The following is a 19532-nucleotide window of genomic DNA, read 5'->3' as shown; positions in this document are numbered from 1 at the left end:
CCCACACAGAGGTGGGGAGTGAGTGAAAGGTTTCATGTTGCTGAGCTGCCTGTTGCCTTAAAACCACAATGTAGTGAAGCAATAAGAGGTAAAGTTTCTCATGTAATCCCTTTACAGAAGTGAAGAGACCTTGCCAATACTTTGTTCTGAGGCCTAAACAAATTAAATATGAAAAAGAAGAGGCAAACGCAATCATCTCTGCTACTCACACTACTACAGGCAATTTGCTTTAGTATTCTCGAAGTTCAAAAGCAGAGGTGTCACTCAACACTAATTCTACATTGCCTGTGGAAGTGCTTCAGAAAACACAGAAGTGTGGAAAATGCATAGAAGCATTTTTACAATCAGTGCTTTAATTTGATTATAATATTCAAGTAGCATGAGATTTCCTTCATAGCACAAACTACAATAAAATGCTGTTAAAAGTTTTGCTGACTTTCCTTGCTGACTTAAGTGAAAATAAAGAAATCCATTAGAAAGCTGCCATTCAACTGCAATCCTTGGATAATTTTATTAAAAGATCAACATCACTTATTATTATTATTATTATGGTATCTTTAAAAATATATATATATTTATTTAAAGAGAAAATATTCATCAGTCACAAGATTATAGGATGAAAACTATTTTGCTATTCAGTCTACATAGGGAAAGCTGAAGGTCCAGCATGATTTCAGTGTTTTTCCATAGTGACCTGGCTTAAGCCTCAAAGTTTCTTATCTTGCACTGCCACCCCACCATTGGTGACAAACTGAACAAAAGTTAAGACAAATAACTAGCTTAACCATGTGTCAGGATCACTATTGGAATTCAGCTTGCAAATGGTTGAGTATTCCTATTAACTTATGAATAAAATTATGCAGGAAAAAAGACCAACAAAAAACTTACTTCACCCTGGATAAAACGTTCCTCTCTGAAAATTAAAACAAACAAAAAAATCATGTGATTTGTTTATACCATACAGAAAACATTTTTACTTTATAAGCATCTACAGTGGTTTTAAACTAATTCAGTAAGCATGTCAGCTCCTGCACATTTACAAGAGAAGCTCTGAAAGTAACGCCTCCTGTTTTATTTTGTTGGCCCGTGACATCAGAGGCGGATCTTTGTGGTATGGCAGTAGACGTTAAACTTTTCATCAGTATTCCATTATAACTTGTTGCCATGTGACAGATGGAAGCAGAGAGGCTGGCTGACCAAATGGCATCTGACATGGAAGTGTGGATGAAGCAAAGGTGTGCCACTGAATTCCTCCACGTGAAAGCAATGGCACCCACTGACAGTCATTGATTCTCGCTGAATGTTTATGGAGACCAAACAGAAGACGTGAGCACAACAGCAACAGTGGGTCACCTCCACAGGTGCAGATTTTTATTAGTGTGGCTTGCAGGCTCTTCTTCATCTCTGGCGAAAACATATAGCTAATAGTGGTGATTATTTTGAAAAATAGGGTTCTGTAGCAGAGAATTTGCTTCATCAAACAGTATCATCATGCTCTCTGTTGTAGTTACCATGAAAATAAATCAGAGGCATTACTTCCAGCATGACGTACATGGGTTTCTGTCTTTATGACAAGCTTTGAAATATTCTGCAAATCATTACCTATCATCCATCCTACATCTATATGGAAATCTGAAAATCAATTTTACTACTTTTTTCAATACATTCATGAATTATTTTGTACTTGGAAAAGCTTATTCGGAGAATGAAATCTTGGTAACGTAGGAGAGAGAAAGCAATGATACCAAAAAAGTCAGTTACTCGTTCATTCTGCAGGTACTATATTGATTTTTTTATTTATTTCTGAAAACGTCAAAACCAAATGTGAATACAGAGAAAATTATATATAATTGTTTTTAGCTGTGAAGGCAGGATGGTAAAACCTGCTCACATCTGTGGAAATCTTGATAAAAGCCATTAAGACTCCGAAAAGCAGAGATGACTGAAATGATTGAGTGAATAAAATAAATACAATACTAAAAATAAAAATAAAAATACAGTGAGCAAGAAGATATGTCAGTTAGGGAAATGGCAGTATTCCATTGGCCAAATTCACTCCTTTTTAGTGCAAGCGATGCCAAATGCCTGTAACAGACAGAGCATGTAATTCAGATGTTCAGAAGATAAAATAAATACAGCTGGGATCCCTTCCTAAAAATGAAACTTGTGTAACCTGGAAAAAAAATAAAAACAGTGGGGAGGAAACAGCTTGCATTCACTATTTATATGCCTATTAACTTTCCTCCTACAAGTAAATACTGGTTTAGAAGCAGGGCAGAAAAATAAATGATGAAATAGAATATTTGGTAGGATGTTTAAAACTACGTTCAGCAGTTTAACTTAGACATTGTGTAAAAACATGAGAAACAGTACATCCAAGACATTCAGTTAGTGAAATACTCATAATCTGGGTTTGTCCTTTTTGATGGACAATGTAAAATTTATTTAGTTATTTAGCATATATCAAATCAGATGAACTTCCAGAAGGCAGACCAGCTTCACATTCACAAAGTACACACAGTATTTACCTTTCATACTGTCTTGTCTGGGAAAAGGTCCACCCAAGAGATTTAATTGCCTGAAGAAAACAGAACCAACAAATAAATACATACGTTTTCAAAAGCATAAGAAAGCAACTCCAACATCTGCTAAATTAAATTGCACCTGAGCAGTCTCATTTTCAGAAAGTGCTACAATAAAACATACAATGTTTCATATAAAAGTCCTTTTGAGGATTTAATTAGCTGGGCAGTCAATGATTATCCCATCTGTTCTTGTGTAAACTGTAAATTGTTTTCACACAAACTATACACAATCAATTTTACCAAAACAGTTGTAAACTTTAGTTATAATGCTCACCACCTAAGTAACATAGATTTTTTTTTCTGGTGTTTAACATCAACTTATTTCCCAAAGCTCCAGTCCTGAGTCGATAACTATGCAAGGGAAATTCTGAATTGCATTCAAGTATTTTTGAGAAATTCTTTTTTATTACCTCAAAATAAACAGTGATCCATTAAAAGCAAAGAAAAACTATATTCAAGGTAAATGTGATTCTCAAGTCAATCACCTACCCTTAAGACAATTACCACAAAAACCAACAGAACAACTGGTAGCAGTAGAGTCTTTATGTATCGTACTGGAGTCTACAATGGAAATAAACTCGATTAGTTGCTTTCAATTCATCTAGGGTTACGCTGATTGTCATTTTAAAGAAAATATGATATAATAGAAACAGTTCTTCCTTAACTGAAACAAATTTAAACATACAACAAGAACAAAGAAAGTTTGAAGAAACTCAAATTTCAAATCCAATCAGCAATCCCACTAGAGGTCCCAATAGAAGGGTCATTTGAATATTATCACCCTTTCTTTGGCAAGCTACTCAAAGACCAGAAGCAGGTTGTACCTCAAAAGAATTTGAATACTCTGAGTATCCTATAAATATTCTGAATGCATAGCTAGACACTGGTGAACCAGAGAAGTCTTCTAGCAGAACATTAAGAAGCTTTGATGTTCACCCATAACCTAAATTCACTGCATCTTCATAGCTCTCATCACATTCTCTTTCAGTCACATAAAATCTTAAGTATGCAGAACTGTGACCCTTTGTTCACAGACCCTTATCTGTGAACAAATGCTTCTTTTTAGGCAAAGGAAGAATCTTTCTTAGACATGAAATCAAAACACTTATTTTTAGTTCATATCAAAGCATTAAAACAATTTAAACTTAGCTTAAGTTCATTAAGTGCCTCTGAGTTGACCAGTAACAACATTTGGAACTTGAAAAAGTCTTATGATGGCAGTAATGGCTCACAGACGTTTTAAGTTATGAACTGAGATAAGCAACAAAGTTCCCTTTTCTTTCCATAATCATCAAATTTGATCAAATTACCTCTTTTTCCATGAAGTCAAACTCTGCAGCACAGGTGTACATTAATGTATCAAAATCCTTGTAGCCAATAAATTTAGCTTTTAATATATTACCTATATGAGCCTGGTAGGAAATACAAAGGAAAAAAAATGCAGTAAGCAAAAAAAGGGACTGTTCTCAGCCACCAAGTAGTTTAAATGTATATGAGAAATATGTTTAATTAAAACAAAAGTTTAAACCATTAACATGGACATGTTAATGAATGGACATAAGTAGATTAAATGATATAACTGATTGCAACTGATTGGACAAAAGAAAAAGCAGAAAGTGGAAGATAGTATTTCTGCAAAAGAAATCTCAGAATTTCAGAAAGTATACCATGAAGACGCTAAAATTAAAGTATTAAGACAGCATATTTTTGAAAGACACAATCAAATACTCAGGTAAGAGAAGAGGACTTACATCATCAGCTACTCCAAATGCTAAAGACATTAGGTATTTCAAGGTGACTGTCCCAACTAACCAGGCACATCCTTCAATGATCTTAAAAAGACATTCAGAATGAAATAAACTTCTGCAAACTTTTAAATAAAATCTTAATCTTTAAGAAAGCTTATTAAATTTAGGGGTTAGTTAAAAGCTCTCCTAAGTTATCACTCCAATCTACAGGTTTTTTTCTAACCAATTACACTTCCCAGATTTGAGAACATTCAGGTTTGTTGTTTTTCTTTTAAATCCAACTACAGCCTCTCCCCTATTAACAGGTTATATTGCTCTGCTAATCCAAACCTTTGAAGGAATCTGCTTTACAGTACCCCTTCAAGATAATCTCAAGAGAAACCTTCAAAGAAATAAAGAAGAACTACATACAATTGCTATTTCTAGTTACATATCGCGTTTATTTCTGTAACAGAAAAAAAGAAATTCTAGGCCATTTAGTTTTATTTTGTTCCTTTTAAGACTGTCTCAACTGAATAGGAAAACTCAGCACCTTGTATCTGACAGGGATCAACAGCAGATACTTTCAGAGAGGACATAATAAAGAGACACAAGCTCATCTTTAACCTAATGTAACCAAGGCTGCATTCAATCATCACATTTAAGGGCTGCATTTGAACATAAATACCTGAGAGGTACCTAATCTTTTTCTGACTGCTTCTGTTTGGGCTTTTTTTTTTGTTTAATTTTTCACTTCCACAGTATAAAAACTAAACTTACCATTGCTAACATAAAGGGCACAACACAAAATGTAACTACAATCTTATCCTACTCACTAGCTTTGTCATATTTACCTCAGCCTTACGAGATGCAGAATTCTAACCCGTTTAAAAAAATCTCTACTTAGCAATTCTTTATTAATAGTTATCACCATAATCTGCTATAATTTAATTGTGGTACATTTTGGAGAAGACCACATTTTCCTAAGCTCAGTTAAGTGATTATGTAAATACTGCTTGATGTTACCAAGCTTATTCTAAAACAATGCCAGTACAGAACACATTTTTTAATGACTCTGTAAAGTAGCATCTTAAATGTTATCTTTGCAAGCACTGTTACTTCTTTTAAGCACCTCTTCCAAATTGTCTTTTGTTTTAAAGAGGTTTTTTTATTCCGATCTTAGGTATTACAAACAGATTTAAGTTGGTAGTATAAAATTAAATGTGCTGCCATTTGGAGGCTGTTTCAATTTTGTGAAATAAATGTATACTTATACATCTTTTCTTCCTTCAGTAATTTAAAATGAATTTCTGGAAATACGGACAATTTACTTGAAAAAGAGCAATTGATCTGTATTTCTTGATTTTCAGCTGCCAGCAAATAAACTAGATGTTATCCCCCTATTTCACTAAGACAAAACAGTAAAGCACAATTCTTTTTCTGAAATTAAAAATGTATGAAATTCCTTACCCACAGAAATACTTGACTCCCGTTCCTTTCAAAGACTCGTGGGCTCAGCTCAAGAATTCCCTAAAAATAAAATGAACGTGCATCGCCAGTTAAGATACTGCAACAACAAAATGTTCCAGCCAAATAAAATAATCATCAAGGATACAAACTGTCTATTTCATCATGCAACCATTTATTCAAAACAAACTAGCAAAACCATGCACCAGAATACAGAATCAACACAACCTGAAATATGGATGAATACAGAGTACTGTGGATTTCACTCTGCAGTGGCAAAACCTACCAAAATAAAACCTTATACTGAGGTTACACGTATGACCAATGAAAGACTGCTCTTCTTTTTAATAATCAAAAGTCTGTGTTACACAGTTCTACACTTCCTTAAATCAAAGCCAATGATAAAGAGATATCTGAAGGAATTAACACAAAGAACATAAACAGGAAAATATTATCGGTAGATTCTGTTTATCACTGTTTCTCATTTTACAAAATGCAAAAAACTCACTTTAAGCTCACTTGATGAAGAGTGTAATTAAGAAAAACATAATTAACTTAAGTGCTTCTAGAAATCCAGTCCATGTGTGTCATAGATTGAGACCACTATATGCAGTAAAGTAACAGACAAACAATAAATGTTTTGTTTTTTTTCCCTAGGCAAAAAACAGACAAGAGACTCAGTGTAACTGTAGTTCAGATATAATTACAAAAGCTGCTACAAGCAACTTGAACAAATTTCTAACAACCAAACTTTATTACAGCAACTACCAATAGTGAAGGTAAGCTTCATCTTAGCACAGCTGAGAAATTGCCACTAAATGGCAAACATCAAGCCCCATATTTTTCCAGGAGAGGCAAAAAAACTGAGGAATTGAGATTTTTTGTAGCACGCTAAAGCAGAAAGATTCACTCCATCTTAACTCTTTTTTCCCATGTACATAATTCCCTTCGGAAAAAACATTCTGAAACTAAAAACAACCACTGGGGGAGTTGTTTATTGTTGTTGTTTGATTTTTCTTTTTCAAGTCAAAATGAAAAGAGTGAATCAACACGATGAGCCTTCACTGAGTAACTTGACACTTGGGGTATGGCTCAGCAGTTTCAAACAGTTTTAAACCACTGTTGCATACACCACAGTTGTTTGTACTGTATTTGCACTTCCACAACTGACAGAAGAGCGTTTAAAACAAAACTCCTCCTTGCTCATGTTGCCTTTTAGAAATTACTTTGGCCTAATATTACGACTATGTTAACCAAAGTGCATATTCTGTAAAATTTAACCTGACCTCAAATAAAGAGAGCTGAGCCCTAACTCAGTCTCCCTTATGAAGAAGCTCTGGTGTGGAAAAAAATGTGCAGTTTTTCAGTTAGTATTCATTCATTCACCAAATACATTTAAAAACCATTTGACATCTGAAAATTTTTGTCTAATGCAACAGTTTACAGCAACACAAAGAAAATCATACAGCATTACATTATTATGTCCTATGATTTGTTGTCCTTAAATAACTTACCCAGATAACTACTAAAGATGCAGCATAATACGATGTCAATAACATTGAATTACCAAACATCAGAATAAAACACACGACAAGAGACACCTGAAAGAAGAAAAATTAAATTTAAAATAGAAAATAATTGCTAAATATAGAAATTGCCCTCTATCACAAACAACTTGATATTCAGAACACTGCAAGTTGTTCTGAAAACACTGATTATAATGACTTAATTGTGACAGACAGAAATGTATAGAGCATTACATTAATTTATACTTAGAAGCACATATAGATAAAAATAATGACCACAGGACAAACTCACCTGATATATCAGCTATATTTTGGAAGTTATTCCTAACTTAATGCAATAACTAAAAGAAATATCACCATTCCGTTATCTATCATAGTAATGAACAAACAAGTTTGTTGCTTTATTTCTTCCAAACTGAGAATCATCATCAAATTCAATGAAATTTGATCACATGCACAGCTATAGCAGGCTGAAAGTCAAGGCTGAAATACAACTTTTATACACCACACAGACCTCCTACTGTGCTTTCTTATTACGAGAAAGCAAGCTTCATTATTTTCCAAACTATTAATAACTACCAATTTCTGCCTTCTCTTTCTATGCACATTAATAAGTAATAGCATAGTTATTAATGAAATATACAGCCTTTTGTATATATATTTTTTCCCACAGTTAGACTTGAATTTTCAATAAAAAATAGGGGGTGGAATTCACCCAGCCTTATTAAGATTTCTCTTATATAACACAGATATTTATCTACCTGAATTTAGGCTTTTTATAGCACTTTGTCATCAATATCACACATTTATTGATGTAAGCCAAGAGGTACAAACATTTCATCCCATTTCCACCGAAAAAATTACTAAGCTGAGATGCTTATTTGCACATTTTCCTTTTAAGCGTGACTTGGAACACATGCTTGATGTCCCAAGTTTAAATTGGAATTGAGCTGTATAGAACTTATGACTGCCTTTCATTTACCAATTACCACATTTCAAAGAGTATGGAGGAAAATGTGAAACAGTTGAGCTCAAAGCTTCTTTCATGTGGTGAACACTCACTTTCCGTTCACTAAGTTTGCAGAGCAAAATTTTAGCAAAAATGTGTATTTAAAAATAGACACAACTCTTCAAAAAAGTTGTTTATATCTTCCTATATATGGCCGTAATCTCTCATCAAAGAACAAAAATTCCTGGCAGCAGAACTCAATCATTTCCTTAACTTTGTTTTTCCAGTTCAGATGTGTCATCTTGAAGCTTGGTTGTCTTTTACCTATGGTCATCTTTTGCCTTTCTTGATGTTCTCATCAATCCCCCTCCCCAGACTGATACCTTTTTTTTTGTCATCCTTTCTAAACAGCCCTCCAAATAGTTCAGCTGCAACAACTTTGTAAAACCCAGACTTCAGTAGTTTTCAAAACCCACTTTCAGTAGAGATTTTCTAATTTTGACTTGCAAACATCTCATTTATTGTTTCCACTATCTAAAGGCATGAAATGAATACTACTTTTTCAACTTCTTATTGCTCGTGCTCTATTACTTAGTGTAATCTGCTGTTTGTGAATGCATCTTTGAATTCATGGAACAAGCAGAGATAGAAAATCAATACTTTTACAACGTTTTTAGGTTGAAAATGGTTCTGGAGTTTGGAAATCCCAATGCATCGAACAGATCATCATTTTGGTCACTGCAATACACACATTTAAGATCAAATATTGAAATCCAGGCCCCTCCATCCATTGCTGTTTCCTCTCTTGAGGAAAGAGAGGCCTTGCAAAGGGATCTAAATACACTGGCACATTGGGCAATCATCAATAGCTTGGAATGGACTGGACTTGGGTCCTCCTGGAGAAGAGAAGGCTGAGAGGAGACCTCACTTCTCTCTGCAACTCCCTGAGGAGGGGAAGCAGAGTGCGGTGTCAGGCTCTGCTCCTGGACAAGTATTCCATGGTGGGAATGGCCCAAAGCCATTGACAGAGAGCCAGAGTGGACACTAAGAGTAATTTCTTTACCGTGTGGGCGGTCAAACTCTGGAGAACAGGTGGTTGATGCCCTGGACTTGCCAGTGTTTGAGATGCATTTGGTCAACACCCTCATTAAGGTGCTTTAGCTTTTGATTAACTTTTAAATGGTCAGGCTGCTGGGCTTGATGATATATGACAGTCCCTTCCAGCTGAACATTCTATTCTAATGTCTTTTCAATCACCTTATAACCAAGGAAAACACTTCAGACACAAGTCTTTTGAAGTTCTGAACAGTTTGATAGGACTTAAGTTGGAAAAAAAAAATATTATACCATATGAACAGAGAGTATCTTCTGTAATTTGCAGGCGTCAATATAACCCATAATACACACAGCAAACAATGAAGCTATCTGCAATCAAAAGCAAAAAAAAAAGTTAAAACAATTTGCAGTGGTCAAGTTGCTCTAACAGATGTGTATTCATACACAAATGTAAGTAGTCAAACAATCATACACAAACCTTTACTGCTACTGTTTTTGCTAAGTAAATATGTCAACACTTTATAACTGCTTCTTTCAAGAAACACGAATTTTGTTGCTCTTAATAACAGTTATCAAACATACTCAAGCACCCAAGGAGCAAGTATTCAGCTTTACAAAAATGTAAGTCATCACAACACAGCACTGAACACATCATCTTTCACCCATGTGAAAACAGATTAAAAAAAAAACAAAAACAAAACACAAATATAAGCATTAACTAACATTATCTAACCCCACATCTTCAGCAAAGCATGAGAACATCCACAATACCTCATATAGTTAAAGGGCTTCCTCATCTCCCATTAGAAAATTTGCATACACAGTATATACAGATTATTCAAAAACATCAACTCAACAAAATCAACACCTCTTCTGAGTGCAACAGACAAGTGAAAAGGTATGGAGACCTGGACAGGTTTTACAAAAAAGGTTACTTTGCAGTAAACTTAAACATTAAAAAGTTGTGCTGCATGACAGTAACCTATTGCTTACATTCGCACTTACAGTGTTTCAGCAGTTAACTTAAACTAAGTTACCTCAACCGTATGAGCTCTCACACCGTACAATTATGCCATTGCTGACAGTTTTTTTTTAATTTAGTAGGAAACCATGCAAAATTATGCCAGCTATCACATGCCATACAAACTTTGCTCTACCTAAAAAACTTTGAAGACCCCAAAGCAATGAAAGATCAATGCCTTTTTTATTCTTGTATTTCAGTGTACAAAATTTTCTTATGTTCTGCACTTGTTTTAATGTAATGATCCTAGGCTGAAGGTTGCTTTTAAGGAAAAAGGAATTTTTTTAGTCCTGGTACACACCATACTATGAGTTTTAAATGGAGCAACCTCAAATTTAAAGACTAGAAAAAAGCTGGTGTGATAAATGGGGTGAATCTTGCCTGACAGCAAGTCTGGCTGAAATGGAAGCATCAGGATAATTGTAAACTCAATGCCTGTCTGTACAAAATAGTCAATTTGCTTAAAGTAAACAAAAAGGCCACACAGAGGTAAATATGATCTTACCTGAGTTAGAAGAACAAACTGAGCAAACTGCCAGGGAAGCATGAAAAAGATATTAGAAACACACAGTGCAATCAAGCTTCCTTTATTAATATTCGGAATCCTTGGGAAAAAGAGACAGAATACGTATCAGTAAGTTAAATTACACAGATATTTGCATATTATCAAGAAGTTAAACAGTGAATGGAAAGAAAACATAAGTCACCTTGGAAGTTAGCAAGTAATAGCAATCTATGAAAAGTAACGTTGCTCAAGTAAATTTAGTATCATTTTTCCCTAACTTTACGAATAGAACTATTGTTTTTGTAACGTTTTGATGAGTCACAATTCCAAGCATATGTTTTTCTGGCAGCATGTAATGCAGGAAGTCAACCTGTAGCATTCAGTATAGTCCACCATTTTCCAGCAACTGCAGTCAAGTAACAATTATTTTTATTTCAACCAGAATCACAATAATTCTTATAATTCTCTATATCTGACAGTGATTTCACTCTTTTAGCATTCCCTCATTTCTTCCGTGTCTCCTCTCCACAACTTTTTGCCAAAGATCCTAACAGAGGATTTCAGGGTGATGACAAATACACGAAACTCACCTTAAACTGAAAATAGTCTGTTTTCCATATCCTGCAGAATTATTATTTATTTACTTCAATTTAGACCTAGCTTAGAGATCACATTAGAAGCATGGCACCATTCAAAATTCACAAAGCAACCTCTAAAAGATTAGGAGATCATAAATATTCTGCTGAAAAGATCCCAAACCCAACATAGAGATTACAATAATCTCAGCAAATTCTGTAAAATTTTCTTCAGTTTCTCCTAAAAAGCCTTGAAATTAACTACTGGAAATCATGCTGAGCATGAATCTAACATATTCTAGACTCTGTTTCAAAGATAGTTCTTACACTACATCACAAGACCAGCATACACAGAACTGGTTCTTGAAGTAGGAACTCTAAATGAAGATCTTTAAGTCTTAAAATGTTGTGTCAGTCTTTTGAAATCTCCTTCTGAAATGGCTAGACTAAATGTCTTGCTTCTCCATTGGTCCCTGGTAGGTACACAAGCTACATTACTACTTCACACACCAGGATTTGAAGTACTAGCACATCTATCTCATCAAAAGTGTCATATATAGATATATATAGATATATATATATATATATATATATATATATATATATATATATACATACAGAACACACACACTGGGATCATCCTAATTTAATTTCACATTTTGTTGTTCCATTAACTATTTAATCTTAAATGAACAGATACCATTCAAATAAAGAATCTTGCAATCACTCTACAAACTATTCCTCAAATTTTTTTAAATAGCATATATCATTTTTCTTGCCTAGAAACACAAGTTAGTGACAAATAAGAGTGACATATTTTTGTTTTAATCATCAATAATTACAAGTCAGTATGACCAAATAAAGGAAAATCTGCAGTTAAATATGCAAAATTCAGCTATAACAAAAATACACTGCAAATCTGATGCAACAGAATTCAGTGGAAAACCCTTAGTATTAACAACCATGCTTATTTTTCAAACCAAAAGCAAGACACAATCACACTGCAGGCCAGAAACAACCACAGAAAAGCAGGACTAATGAACTCAGGGGCATCCCTGCATTATTATCATTAGATTGCTTCAAAGACTGAACTAATAAACACATATGAATTTCAAGAACGTAATAGCTTATGGGTGCTATTGCATCTGCTGTTCCATAGCATAAGCTTATTCTAAATGCAATCAATGTACCACTCTAAAATGCAATCAACGTACCACTCTCCAAGAGGGTCAAAACCAATTCATGGAGTATCAGCTTGTTTTCCATGGGATAGAAGTGACATCAACCAAAAATTCTCTTTCTTTATTTATTTTAAATTCAGACATATTTCCCAACATAATAATTCTGATATTTAACTATGTCTTCAAGTTGAAAAAATTTCCTTTTGAGTAACATGAGTAACATGACTACAGCTCTACCAGGGCAGCATCTGCAATTTAACAGCCACAGGAAAGTTTCTATGTTAATGATACTCCTACAGCATAACAATATCTAAAATAAACACATTTAGATATGTTTCCTCCCACATTCCATTTTTTAACTCACTGTAAGAAGCTAAGTATAAATTGAGAGGTACCTGAGAATATAGGTCAAAAGCAACATCTGAAGCACAAGGAATGGGTATGAGAAACTTTCACGAAGAGGGGGAGTCCACATGACACGAGTGCACTAAAGATAAGAACTGGGTTAGCTGATAATGTTTGGTGCTGTACTTTCATAAAGCAATGCATCTGTATTTGAAAATGAAAGACCAAAAATTCTTCAGTAAAGCAAACTCCAAACTACACAAGCTTTTATTTACAAGCCAAAGAAAATGAAAAGCCAACAGCACAATAAACAAACAAAATCAAACAAACAAAAAACCTCACAAGAAGAAAACCAGCAAGACAGGACACAAAAAAGAGAAGGAGAAAGGATGCAGCTTTCAGACTCGAGGTCTATGATGCAGTGTTTAACTAAAAGACAGATTACTACTTTTCCAGAATTAAGTGTGACAGATAGAGAACATCCAAGAAAACAGCCAGGAGAGTCTCTGCTTGTCTCTGCTTCTGCTGACCTTAACAAGTCATTCAGGTAACTGACATCATTCCCAAATTCAGGCAGTCACTTGCCACACTTACATGGACAATGTAAGTAGGGAGAGGAAAAACCAACATACTCTTCAACACACTGGAGTCACTTGGGTTACAAACATTTTACATTTCTAGCAGCATCTAGACAGAACATTTTATAAAATCTGCTCTCCAGAATAGGCTGGTAAAACCAAACAAACTTTAAAAAGCTATTCTAAATTGTTTCCTTCACTCTTTAGTTTACTGAAGCCTAAGATAATGCAATTAATTCAACTGAATATCTTCTTCATTAATTTCTTTGGGTTTGTGGCAAACAGCTCACCTACTTCACCACTGTTCTGACCCCTTATACTCAGCTGTTTAGCAAATGCATGCACACGTCACTGGTCATCTATAACCTCAAAGTTAGGAACACTAATTTATGCTATTTTTCCATCTTAAATTTACATTCCTATATGATTAAATAATATCCTTCAGATTATTTCAGTTTTACACAGTGTTCTTTCAGATGCACATGCAGTCTACCAGCAGGAAATTATACTTTGAGTTGAATCTGTTGTTTAGAAAAAAAAGAAAACAACACACCAAAGCACTCTAAGTCTGGGCAAAGGAAATACAATCACTTCAAATCCAAGGTTTACAAGTAAAAGTAAGAGAAATCTTTGATTACAACTACATAGCTAGCACCTGGACAGCTTTCACCCAATACTTAGTTTGAACAAAACACATCTTCAAATTGTATTTACTTACTGTTGCAACAGAGAGAATTGTGCTTATCCTACTTAGCATGCAAAATTTTTGCAAAACTACTAAGCATGCTTTGAGAAATTATTTCTGCAGCTTTTCTTATACAAACGTAGCTTGCACAATAGTATTACCCTTTCTCCTTTGTCTAATTCTATTTCCCTTAGATAGTGATTTATCACTGTAGGACAGATAGCATTGAACCTGTGTCCAGGAAACATACAAACACAACCTGCGGGAGAGAGGGAGGTTCTCCCATGGCCTGAAATACCATTTTCCATTGTTGCAATCAGTGAGCATGATGTAATCTGAAGTAAACTGAGCAGTTTCAATACGGAAAACACCTAAGTCCCTCTACCTATCTTATGTTGCATGCAAAACAAAGCTGACTGTCTAAGTAGCAAAAGGAATAAATACACAAAGGCAAATGAGAGAAAGCCTTCTAACTTCCTATCTTAAGAGAGGAAAATGAAAGGGTTGGTCCATTCAGAGGCCCTACATGAAGGCTAATTGGGATAAAATTGTTTTGAGTACATAGCTTTGGACATAAGCATTATGGAAGAAGAAAATATTTCAAGGACAGGACATTTTTGACATAAAATAGGAAGAAAATGGCTTTCAGTACATTCACAATAAAAATGAGAAAAAGCTGCTTTATTACTGAAGGACAAAATCTTAACATAGACGATAATGAATTTATGAAACCTTAGAGCACATTTATACCATCATGTCCCTTCTACTTTGATTCCCAGAATCTTAAGGACATTTTAAAAATATTGTTTTATCAAAGATATTACCGGAACCACTACCTTTTGATTACCTGCTTATTGTTCTGTTATTTCACAAACATGTTAAATAGATAGTGTATAAGAGGTGTTTAAAAATGTAAAATAAATGCAAAGCTGCATGCCAGTTACCATCAAAATTAGTACACATCATTGTGAAAGATTTATATGTATTTCCTGTCATCTAAAGAGAGACTAGAGCTCTCTTACAGGATTTCCTGTAGGACAACAAATCTGACTGTGCCATAGTGTGGCAAAACAATGTCAGTGCTTTCTAGCAAAGGATAAAATATTAATTCCAAATTATCATAAAAAAAAAAGAATGTCAGTAGTGCATGGGTTTATTTGCTCTATGTATATTCATGAATTTCAGATAAGATACAGAGCAATCTAAAGAAAACTTGCACTGTTTCTGAGGCTTATACACGTGATATATCTAAGCCCAGTTGCATCTGAAACAGGGAAGAAGGATTTTGAGGTTCTTAAACTTGAACCTGTGCTGCTGAGATTTGAACCTCAGAATCGCTTTATACTTCCTTTCTGATTTCTATTTATTTTTATATCTAAAGTGACACATTACAGTGCTATACGTGATACAAGTTGCAACCTATTTTGCATTCAGTAACGTCTCATTCCTATTAGCCTTTTACATTCACTCCCATTTAGATCAGTAACACAACTTTCTTTAAGGAAAGAGAGAAGAAAAGTAAGATGGTAGACCTACCTCTCCATGGTTGAAAAAGTAACACATCACGGTAATGAGGCCTCCTAGCTGGCTCCCGCTGTGAAAAGAACATGAAATATAAATACAAGAGAACTTCTTAGCAGCTGATGCTCCTCCAAAAATGTGGAGTATTTACTTATACCTAAATGTACTGGGGAAAGTAAAAACGCTTTTGGGCATCACAGAAAAATAATCGACATTGCAGAAAAGGTATTAAAAGACTAGCTAGACAGCTAGTGTTAACTCCAGAGCAGACAACTCTTCATACAGCAACTCTTTTCTGCAAAGCACTAATTTTAATGTAAATTACTTGTGAAGTTGCTATCATGCCTGTCACAAGCTTTGGTTTAGATCATTACCATCAACCATAAAAATGAGACCTACTAATTACAGCCTTTGATTTCTGGTGCTTAATCTGCTATATGTAGCACTTGGTGCTGAGAAGCGCATAGCATTTTTTGTTTATTTTTAAATCCCAAGCAGCATAAATGAAATATTTCTTCCCTAAGACAACCATCAGAAAACTTTAGAACCTGCATGCACAATCGCTCACAGGACATCTTTGCAAATAGTGGTCTGAACCTAAGATCTTATTAGGATATCTAACCTAGCATGGTCACAAACACATATAAAAATGAATTCATACAAAAGAGTTGATGTAAGATACAGCCTAATTCTTATGTGAAGTACTGTGACACTGACGTGTAGAAGCTTTTTAAGCCCTAAAGGACTTATTATAGGTTTCTAAATAAATCAGATTTACACGCTGAATAACAAGCATCGCGGAGTCAACACTAAAACCCAAGACAGTGCTTAGTTTTTCTCACCTGAAAATAACAGTAAATAACAAATCTTTTCAAACAGATAAAACCTTATTACCAGTGTTCTGTGACACAAACCAAGCAACCTTCTTGTGAAGAAAAAACTTGCATTTCTACTCTGAATTGGACAGAAAGTTTTTGGTTTTTTTTTGCTGCTTAACAAAAATATCAGCCAGCTGCTCAAGATTAAGGGGGAAAAAAACAACAAAATCTTCACATCCTCTCAGATCCTTCACCCATCACTAATATGCAGACCAAACAGAATCACTGAGTCCTAGGATTAAAGATACCAGCTGAGTGCTAAAACAATCTCCAGGAAACGTGCATTCTTGCATATAAAACATAACCTTTAATTCTGCAAATACTAAAAGCATCAGCACTTAAGTCCAAAATGATTAAATGAATATGCTTAATATTTAAATAAATAAATCTATTTTAGTGTTAGAAACAAAATTAAAAAGTTTTCTTAAAGAAATAAAATAAAATAAAATAAAATAAAATAAAATAAAATAAAATAAAATAAAATAAAATAAAATAAAATAAAATAAAATAAAATAAAATAAAATANAAAATAAAATAAAATAAAATAAAATAAAATAAAATAAAATAAAATAAAATAAAATAAAATAAAATAAAATAAAATAAAATAAAAGCCTTCAAGTTTTCCATAAAGCTTTGGCATCATGAAGAAACATCAAAGCATGGGTGTCCAACCTTCCTGCCTGTCTGGGCTGCGCTGAACAAAGAGGAGTTGTCTTGAGTCGCATATGAAATACGTAGTATCATTGATATCTAAGTAACAAAACTCTTTTTTACAAATACATACTAATGCTTTGAATTCTACTTTTATCTGTTTTAAAGTTTATCACAGAACATTTAACTTATGTTACTTTCATGCCAAATAAAGCAGCCATTAAATACACAATTCGTCGAATCTACATATTCCGAGAAAAAGTGAATTAATCTAAGTAAAACAAGCATATTCCATAAACCCACCTTTAGCATGCTTGGAATAGCTAATTACCACACATTCAATGAGATGATTATTATTTGTATATTGACTGATGTGGTCTTAACAGCACAAACACTTATCAAATAAATACCACTGCACTGCATGTACTCTTCCCCCAACAGCATTCCACTGTCATCTATGCAGTCTAAAAATCATGTTATAATGTTAAAAGTTTACAGTTAAGCAGGTCTGTTGGTTGGACACACTTTAAGTATAGTGTAGAAGGTCTTTATAGCATTATGAATGCTTTAGAGCTATCAGGCCTGTTATTCTACCACATGAGATCAGATAACCTCTATCTCAGAATACGGAAATGCACTTTGCATCTTTTCCAGAAAAGGAAGTGAACACATAACTCTCTATTTCACAGAGAGTTATAGTTTGTACAGAGTGAGACTGGTTATTTTCTAACAATGCAATGCTATAACATAGGAGATAAAGAAGTCAACCCTTCCTACTGCCAATATAAAAAGATAGATGATAACACTTCCTATTGAAACTCTCATACCACACTAAGATTGTACACACTAGGAAGCTACATCCGCCCATGCTTAAAAACTTACAAATTATTTAATAAATCTATATTATTGTTTTAAAGAACTCCAGATAACCTGAACAGTTAATTCTTTGTCTAGTAGAATCAGGCATGGAATACTGAAAGAACTTTGATTCCCAGGTACCATTAGCTGAAGCCTAAAGAAAGCATTTACGGAATTGAACTAATTCATTGTTTATGAACATGCAAGAAACAGAATGCTGAAGAAGTACTTGCAGAAAGAGATGCAGGAAATTTATTGGTAGCTCCTTGAGATGCACAATTTCACAGTCATTTTACACATTGTCCTTCAACTGCAAGAGCGGAAGGAATGGGGAAGAATCTTACAATCGAATAAAGTGCTTAACATATAAATACCATTTATTTGTCCATTTTAAAAAAAAAAATTAAAAAAATGACAACAATCTCAGAACAAGTTTTCAGCATATACCTTCAATTTTCCTAAGAAAGAATGTTCCTAAATTTGAAGCTGACGAACCGTACAAGAAGATTCCAAAGTGTCTTTGACTAAGCAGTGGTTGCAGTTTCACACTACAGCTAACCAATCTCATCAGCTATTTCTAAAGGCTCCCCTTCTTAACACTGGCAATGCACAGACTGAGTGCTAGGACAGCGACATACTACGTCTTCTATTATCTATTATCTTTCTATTATCTTATCTTCTAAACTTGGGAGAAAAACTGGCTAAGAGACGTAACCATCAAAAACAGTTCTAAAACAACTACTCTGACAAATGCAACTACATTTCTGCTTAGCTGAAATCCTTGAACAACAGAGTACAGCATGCATAGATGTGAGAACACAAGCTAGATTAGAAAATAATGATAAGAAAGCAGTCTTCCACTATACTATCATCTTTTATTACCAGCTGCAAAGAGACTAAAGGCACATGAAGGCTGGAATAAAACGATGATACATTTCATGAATACAGGGGGAAAAAAACACCTACAAAAATACATAAGCTTGAGATGACTGCTGCTAACAAACTCAGAAATCACAGAATGGATTGGGTTGGAAGGGACCTCAAAGAACATTTAGTTCAAATTTCCCTTGCAGTGGGCAGCGTTGCCAACTCCTATAACAGGCAGCAGATCAGGCTACGCAAAAAAAACCCATCCAACCTGGCATTGAACACCTCTAGGAATGGGACATCCACCACTTATTGGGCAGCCTCTTCCTGCATCTCACCACCCTGCTCTCCATGAAAAATATCATCCAACATCTAATCTAAATCTCCCCTCTTTTAGTTTAAATACATTCTCTCTTGTCCTACTGCTATCTACCCCTGTAAAAAAAAGTTTATTTCCCTCATAATCTCCTTTAAATATTGGAAGGCCATAGTGAGGCCCCCCGAGAACCTTCTCTTCTTCAAGTTGAACAAGCCCAGCTTGCTTAGTTGTCTTCACA

General features: G+C 34.4%; 1 protein-coding gene across 2 annotated transcripts in view; it reads right to left on the bottom strand.

The window, feature by feature from the left end:
• Positions 1-19532, bottom strand: part of DPY19L1 (dpy-19 like C-mannosyltransferase 1) — a 43041-nt gene that overhangs the window by 8687 nt on the left and 14822 nt on the right. Inside the window, exons 8-18 of one of the 2 annotated variants that reach the window (XM_015855064.2) lie at positions 15737-15794; positions 12988-13079; positions 10837-10936; positions 9602-9679; positions 7294-7380; positions 5783-5842; positions 4337-4417; positions 3896-3997; positions 3075-3146; positions 2529-2578; positions 889-913 (exon numbers count right to left, since the gene is read on the bottom strand). In XM_015855064.2, the coding sequence (XP_015710550.1) occupies positions 889-913; positions 2529-2578; positions 3075-3146; positions 3896-3997; positions 4337-4417; positions 5783-5842; positions 7294-7380; positions 9602-9679; positions 10837-10936; positions 12988-13079; positions 15737-15794 (805 nt within the window). The remainder of the gene's footprint in view (positions 1-888; positions 914-2528; positions 2579-3074; positions 3147-3895; positions 3998-4336; positions 4418-5782; positions 5843-7293; positions 7381-9601; positions 9680-10836; positions 10937-12987; positions 13080-15736; positions 15795-19532) is intronic. The other variant, XM_032442560.1, reaches the window with a different exon arrangement.

The sequence above is a fragment of the Coturnix japonica genome, chromosome 2 (assembly GCF_001577835.2).
Source record: "Coturnix japonica isolate 7356 chromosome 2, Coturnix japonica 2.1, whole genome shotgun sequence".
In the NCBI taxonomy this organism is placed as follows: domain Eukaryota; kingdom Metazoa; phylum Chordata; class Aves; order Galliformes; family Phasianidae; genus Coturnix; species Coturnix japonica.
Note: the sequence above shows the minus strand (reverse complement) of the source record. Positions and strands in the feature narration are given on the sequence as shown.